This window comes from Neodiprion virginianus, chromosome 4 (genome assembly GCF_021901495.1).
Source record: "Neodiprion virginianus isolate iyNeoVirg1 chromosome 4, iyNeoVirg1.1, whole genome shotgun sequence".
Taxonomy (NCBI): Eukaryota; Metazoa; Arthropoda; class Insecta; order Hymenoptera; family Diprionidae; genus Neodiprion; species Neodiprion virginianus.
Window position 1 is genome coordinate 32,922,502 of NC_060880.1, and position 7,620 is coordinate 32,930,121.

A 7,620-nucleotide genomic window follows, 5' to 3' on the forward strand; every position below is an offset into this window, starting at 1 on the left:
CTACACGTGATTTAGTTATCCCATAACTGTTTTTTATTCTTTCTGTTTCAACTTATACATTGTTGAATACGTATGGTTGAAAGATCTAAGCGGGTCGTTTGTGAGGAACTTGTGATGATTGAAAGGAACAAATCAAGAGTCTCTGCCTAAGCAAATCTACATCTTGCAGGTACTACTTGCTTTGGTGATTCAAGTTAGCGAATATAATTCGATTTGATGATTCAAACGTATGTATCAGTCGAAACAACAACAAAATTGTTTCCAAACAAATAGTCCAATGACTCTAACTACAATCACGAATAGACTAATAAATTTAGATGACTTTGAATGTTTAGTTGGTCGAAAAAAAACCACAAAAGTCCAACGTGTAAAGCAGCTGGGAAAACATAAAGGTTGTTCGGTCGAACGAATAGTCAGAGGTGTCCACGCACGAACGGTCGCTCACGCGTGTATACGAACACATGCGTCACGCGGCCGACTCTTTCTATTTTGTCTTTGCATGTGTTTTATTTAGGCGAGCATGAAGGTGGAGGAGATAGCGCGGGCCAGGGCCGCGTCAGTCAAGTACTCGAACGACTCGGGTTCAGTCGGTTCATTCCTTTTGCCCTCTTCTGTTCTGTGTGCGTTTCCGGAGAGATGGATAAATCTAAAGGGTTTGACTGCAATTCGATTGATACTTGGATTTTGTGGTGTCTTGTATTTTCAAATCCTTTCTGATTGTTGCATGCAGGGGAGCCGGAATAACTTCGTAAGTACACCAACACAAGCGCGGTACGTTCCGCCAGGCACACCGGCGCAGCCCGGTTGTACCAATGAGCAAGCGCAATGCTTGACGCAAGTAATCTACCGATTGAGTGTACATACTTGGATTCACACAAGGTAATCCTTCATGTAGAAGGTACTTTATTTTAAACAGGAACTTTTTTGACAGATTTGAAATTGTAGAGAATATTTAGGTTTCGGCTTGATGCGCCTCGTGTCCTGGCTAACAGTCGAATGCCTCCAGGACCGCCTTCCTCCGAGAGCATTCCTCAGGGCTCTCGAGTCGAGTTGTTCCGTAGCGTAAACATCCGATAACCGATCCCGCATGGTTTTCTGGCTGAGCCAGTCCTCTTCAAAAATGTTTACTTTAATTCAGGTACACCGAATCAAGCGGTGATACCTGACCACAAGCGCAATGCTTATACGAAGTCGCCAGCGACTCTATTTACCACGATTACACTGCACGAAACAGTCGAGACGCCCAGCGCAATTATATAAATATAGATTCAATTCGGATGTTTCAAACGAAACCAACAATCAATACAACCACATATATAAAATGTCTCCTAATCGTAGATTTCACCTCCGAAATAATTCATTGTGCGAAATATAATTGATATGATAAATATCCTATATACATTGTAAATTCAACATTTGCGAGGGGTTTTTTCTCTGAGGTTCATACCTCAAGAATTTTCCTCTCTGAGCCATGATAAAACATAAAACTGATGGCTCAAAACGTGTGTTTATTTCATTTATTCCTATCCCCTAGATCCTTGTTTTCTAGAGTCGGAAATCGTGATCAAATTAAAAAATACGCGGCCTCGTTTTTATTAAAGAGGACGCGCCCCACGAAACAAAGGTAATGAAATCCAAATTTTCCGTATGTTGGACCAATTTTGTGAACGAAATATTTATATCGAATAAATATTTTGTTGATTGGATGCATTTCATTCGTTAAATTAACTGTTTCATCGGCTATTTCACTGCCAGTCAATTATTGAAATCCTTGCATTTTTGTGCAAAATCTTTTTAACGTCACTGGTCAATAGCTTCGTATTACTAAGATAAATATATCTCGTCAACTAAGTGACCAAAAGATAACCCGAAGTCTGTGCGATAGTTTGACACAGTGGATACAGATGCGTGACTAGATAGGGTGATCGGTCCTCGATTCGAATCTCAAAGAAAATCTCGAGGCGTGTAATCGGAAAATTCGGCGACAAAAATGCGTTTTATCCGTCTTGCGAATAATTATAAGTTATTCGCGTCACTGACAACTCTACCAACTGCCGTTGACTGCCGTAATTAGGCCAAGAATTTCAATTTTATTATCGATCAGAACCATTCCAAATGATTGCAGAACTTTCTTTCATTCGTAATTTACAGCACTTCTATCAAAATATATAGTAATCTATATATAACGTGAGCATTTGGTAATCCAAACGATGTAAGACGTCCGACAGCAAATAAGTTATTGTTTCAGTTAATGATTGAAGCATTGCACTGAAATAAATATTCAGTTCCGTTGAGTGACAATGAGATTTGATTCAACCAACGGAACATGATCATGCATTGATTGAACCTTTGGTGGATCAAAACGTAGGATATTCCGATTAACAATATGATTTTCATATTAGCTACGTAATACAGGTCGTTCAACTTAATATTTCGTTGACTGTACGTCCTCGTATTTGTGTTGAACAATAAATTAGTCAACAGACGTATTTTTCATTTAGCTCCCGCAACTTACAAATTGTTGTAATAACCAAATATTCGTGCTGCCGCCCGTGAACGCCGCATTATTTCATCGAAACGTTTTTTTCTTTTTTGATTCACCAACTTCTTTCTTCCATCGTAGGAAGATTGAAATGAGATATTTGCAAAATAAACGTTAAAATTCCATTGAGTGACGATAATCAGCAGGCTCTCAATTCTCCGACAGCTCTATTGTATTCACATTGGTTACGCACAACTTTGAATACGTTCATGTACTTTTATTTCTGGAAGTTGAATTATCAATTGATAACTTGGGGGATAGTAGAAAAATAATCAAAAGTAATTCATCTCCGGACTCGGTTTTATTTTGTGCTTCGAATAAATCCTCATTGCAGTATATAAAATGTATTTAAAGTTAATTTTTCTGGCATCGAAGGAAACTAACCTAGTACTCAAGTTTCGTTTGCTTCTTTCGTGTTGAATATGACATTCTTAGATGCTCTGATTGAGCAATTGTTGAGTTATACTGTAGATCATGGGAGTTGCTACATGCCCATAAATTTAACAAGAGTCCATAGAAGCCAGAAAAGAAAACCACATACCACCGATATTAAAGTGTAGTGAGCTATTCGTAATCTGGAAGTAAAAATGCAAAACGTCAAATCACATAATTCATAAGGGTATAATTTTGGGAATGCATGAAGTCGCTAATTATAATGAAGCCGGAATAACATGTCAATGATAACAATAAATATTTCATGCATGTATCGCATTATAAGAAATTTAATTTTTAACTGAATCATATCGAATTGAAATACGTTATTGTTCTGTTTTACTTTAACAGCATAAGACAAATGCGACATATCAGTGCATTGTTGAAGGTAGTCCTGCAGGCGTATCAATACAAATATAGATTTATAAAAATTGTTAACGAATAAACGAACCTTGCGTATCTAGCAGATGCTTGAGGTAGACTGTCGAATGGGTCTTTCACAATGTAAAGCCGTAAACCACGAATGTAATGATAATTGAATTCCTCCCAGCTGAACTTTTCCATGTTCACATTAAACTGGTTCTGATCGGCGGGGCTCAATTTCGCCGACAGTCTCAAAACACCGTTGTTACTGAAGCGCCATTGTTGCGTCGCGAAGTACGAAATCACGGCGCTGAATTTGTGAATCTTCTTGTAAGCTTTCCATAACCTGTGGACAGACAACGTGACTCATTGAGGTTCCTGCAAACAGTGGATATACGATTGAAATATGTCAAGCCGTTGACAGATCCAAATATCGTACGGGGATTATAAATTGACCATTTCGCTATCGAAGATTGATGCAATCATACTTACATGGGCTCGCGTCCTATAATGCGGGCCACACTGTCTACAATGAGAGCGGGAAGAAGGTGGAGGAAGATCACGTATATCTTGTGAACCGATTCATACTTGTTGAGTTTGAAGCAGTAGTACCATATACACATCATGGTTGGAATTTCAAATCCATATTCTTCTATATGACGCATGAGTTTACCCAACGTGAAGGGTTTCTGGCACGATGATACGACGTTATAGATCGGAGGCTCATCAGTCTCCGGAATCTTCGAACTATCCGCGTTATTGACATTCGTGGTTCTGAAACAGAGTAATTCACCTAATGTTGATATCACACTTTTCCACCGAGGTTTCCATACGCTAAAAGTAAGAAAGCTGCGGGATGTTACCGAGCTTCGGCGATGTCCCATGCGGCGACAATGATGTTGTTGACTACGAAGTCTGCGGGAATCATGTCGGCGATGCCTTCCGGGTCACAGTGAAGAGTCCGTAATAATCCAATCGCAGCCCCGACCACTACTCCGGTGGTACCGTAGACGTTGTCGATCCAACCAGCGATGGGTTCCTTATAAGTTGAGATTACTATGGACGGCCTGACAATGCAGACTGGCAGACTATGACTGTTGCGGCGAATAACGTCCTCGGCGACCGCTTTGGTGAAGACGTACGTATTCGGATATTTACCCAAGAGTCTGTAAGTTTGCAGCGAATACGAAAGGAGTAGAGCAATTCAAGTTTCAGGTAAAACTTGATAGACATTTTGTAAGAGACGAATTGAAATATTAATTCTATGTCGGTGCGAGGCTTCGCGCTCGAGCGAATCAGGAGTCAAGATGCATCGGGAGGAAATCGCATGACTTACACCGGCGTGAGGTGTTCGAGGGAGGCGTCATCCAATATCTCCACGAGATCGAGTAACTTTTCCGAGTCGATTGGTGGTGGGTAGAATTTTTCATCGATGGACTCTCGAACGCAGTTCGAGTAGGCTGTTGAGATGTGGACGAATGCCTGCAGTCGGTAGAAGAGGACGAATGAGAGTGAGAAATTTTGATACCGGTGAAAGCAGCGCTGCCAACCGTTGAGCATCGATCAACTCACTCTAAGATTTGGCATTTCCTTGGCGAGTATCAGCATCTCCTTGGTGCCTCTGACGTTGATCTTGGTAGCAATTCGCACGGATTCGTCAAATCGTACGGTGGCTGCACCGTGTATCACGATGTTCGTGGTTCGGAGCAGTTCCCTTTGCTCCGGCGCCAAACCCAAACCGATCTCCCCCACGTCACCCTCGATCAACCTGACTTTTCGAGCAAATCCAGGCTTCTCTTTCTTCAGTCGGTCGAAAATCTGCAATGGAAACAACGAGGTAATTCCAATTTCCTCCCACAATATTCCTTACTCAACGTTAAAGGACAACGTAAATATATTTGTTTATTCATGGGGATTTTGATTCAGCTCTTTGCATACGTCCCAAAATTGAAATAATTTGAGGCCAAAAGTACTTGAAGATAACTCACCAAGTCGTCAAAGAGTTCCGCAAATCTTTCTTGTGGGCTTTTCCCTTTTTTTGCTCGGAGCAGCAGAAACAACGTGCTCACCTCGGGACATGACCTACAAATTATTCAGTCTCAATTGTCGCTTTGTGTTGATTTTTTCCATATTCTATTGTAGAGCCTAGTTATTAGGGTGGTTAATGAAAACACTACCTTCTAATTTTTCTCACGCTCCCTTCATGAATGTTTCGAGATGTAAAATAAATGCCACAACGGCAAGGAGGACGTATACAATCAACTTTTAGAGGTCGCTCAATGCGGTCATAGGTCGTTTTTAACGGTTTTGGCTGTTTTTTCATTAAAAAATGATTTCTCTTCTAAAAAGTTCAAATCGAGGTGAATCCAAATTTCTACGTTTCTTCCATATCCGGGCTTACTTGAAAAAAATTATAATTGCACTAAGAAACAATTGCGTTGAGTAAACAGCAGAACACAAAAATATTTCGAGTTTAAGTCTTTTTTCATACTTTTCCCAATATGATTTGATTCTTTCTAGTCTAGATTCGATCGTTAAGCCTAGGCAAGTCGTGGAAAAGTTCCTCAAGGAATAGGATATCTTACCCACATTTCACCAGTGCCGCAAAAAACTTCATCAAAACCATATTGATGTTGATTCAAAAACGCATCCGTGAAAAAAGGATTAAATGTAACAAATGGGAAGTGAAGAGTATCTATCGGTGCATCGAGTAACTGTTTGCAATACGGTTTTTTAATGAATTTTATATGTGGGCGGGACACACTGCCAAAGGCACTGCAGGTTTTGGATTAACGAAATTCATCGAAAGCTGACCGGATGAATTTATTTTAATATTTACTAATGGTGTGATTTTCACCTTGGCATTTTATGATCTATATCGAAAATAAGTGGTCAATTTACTTTGCGTCGAGTGTACTTACATGCCAGTTTATTCTACAAGCTGAATGAAAGGAATCGCACGTAAGCCTCGAGTCTAGATCTCGAGTTAGAAAAACAATATAATTACGTATTTCACAACTCAATCTTGACATCTCATAAGATTGCACCTGCTATAAAACTCATTCAACGAGGTCTAGAGTCAAAGGAGTCATCATGAGCAGGAAACCTTTTCTCAGTCATAATAATGACCTGGTTAACCGAACGAGGAAATTACGAATCAGAAAATTGGCAACAGCTGGTACTACGCAATATTTTCACTCTTCTCGTGTTACAAAAATTTAATGTCCTGACTTACCGCAGTATCCGCTCTGTCAGAAGTTTTCCTAAAAAACCGGCACCTCCAGTGAGAAGGATATTCGTGTGTGCATAAAAACTTGCAACTTCACTGGGACCCGTGGCCTGATCGGATGCAGAGTCCGACAGCATGTCTTGTATATACGAAGCTTGAGACATCTGAACGAGAAATCCCTAACGAATAAAAACAGAACAATATTTGCAAGTGCGAACTTTCTATGTATGTCGATTTCGTTTTTTCAACCATATCGTTTTGTACGTCGATCATAAGTGTACGGATAGAGTTTTCGTTCCAGTGATCACGTAGCTTACGGTCGGTTGAATCAGCAGAAAAGTCAAATTATATAGTTCTCTGCGCCTGTTTATCAATTTTAATTTTTGTCGCACCAGAAAACCGTGTGGAAAGTAAGACAGCTACAAACTACTAATTAGACGCGAAACATTAAAATGCTAGGTTATACATACAATTTGGAACAGTAAATTTATAAACAGCGATCACTGGTGGAGGACGACAATTTTAAAAATGTCGATGTATTGGAATAAATCTAGAATAGTACAAAAATACCTTGCTTTTTTCGAACGAAGGGGGGGGGGGGGGACTTATAGCTTGGACGGTCTGAAATAATACCTATTTTTAAGAGCTCGTTTTAAAAAAAATGAAAACCCTCGGAGCAATTTGAATTTGAGGACTTTCTTATTTATAATTTCATTTTTCAAATTTCTCATCGACATTAATAACAAAATAGCGGCATGGCGCATGTAAGTAGCGAAGGGCCTCGCTTTTAATCCGGTGGCGCAGATGACTCGGTCAATTTTTGTCCGGTCAACTTGAAATTATTACACAATCTGTAAAACTTGTTTGCCGATTCAAGCTCGTGGTTAGGTTTTTGAATTTCGATCCCACAATTTTTTTAACAATTTTTGGGTCGAAAAACGAAATTCTTTGTTCATAATCGTATATGTTCGAAAAATGTTTTCTTCTGAGGTTTTAGCTACGAGATCGAAGCCGAAAAAGTATTTTTTCGGCTTCAAAATATTTTTTCTATCCG

The 7,620-nt window shown here is 39.6% G+C and overlaps 1 protein-coding gene and 1 long non-coding RNA gene across 2 annotated transcripts; one reads left to right on the forward strand and one right to left on the reverse strand.

Moving 5' to 3' along the window:
- Positions 1–206: 206 nt before the first annotated feature.
- Positions 207–1,846, forward strand: LOC124301779 (uncharacterized). The gene is made up of 2 exons (XR_006907556.1): positions 207–392; positions 1,625–1,846. It is a non-coding gene; the product is annotated as an uncharacterized LOC124301779 (long non-coding RNA).
- Positions 1,847–2,824: 978 nt separating this feature from the next.
- On the reverse strand, positions 2,825–6,768 carry LOC124301777 (fatty acyl-CoA reductase wat-like). Its single transcript, XM_046757191.1, has 8 exons — positions 6,573–6,768; positions 5,326–5,419; positions 4,910–5,155; positions 4,674–4,819; positions 4,201–4,503; positions 3,830–4,111; positions 3,426–3,683; positions 2,825–3,117 (listed from the first exon to the last, which is right to left on the reverse strand). Exons 1-8 carry the CDS (start codon positions 6,728–6,730, stop codon positions 3,027–3,029), a joined length of 1,578 nt encoding a protein of 525 aa, XP_046613147.1. The 5' UTR covers positions 6,731–6,768; the 3' UTR covers positions 2,825–3,026.
- Between the last annotated feature and the right edge of the window lie 852 nt (positions 6,769–7,620).

Excerpts from the sequence above, each read along its gene's own strand:
- LOC124301777 (XM_046757191.1), bottom strand. The coding sequence starts at position 6,730 with ATGTCTCAAGCTTCGTATATACAAGACATGCTGTCGGACTCTGCATCC. Across the intron at positions 5,156-5,325 it reads CGGAACTCTTTGACGACTTG|ATTTTCGACCGACTGAAGAA; the intron begins GTGAGTTATCTT and ends TTTCCATTGCAG. Across the intron at positions 4,504-4,673 it reads CTCGAACACCTCACGCCGGT|ACTCTTGGGTAAATATCCGA; the intron begins GTAAGTCATGCG and ends GCAAACTTACAG.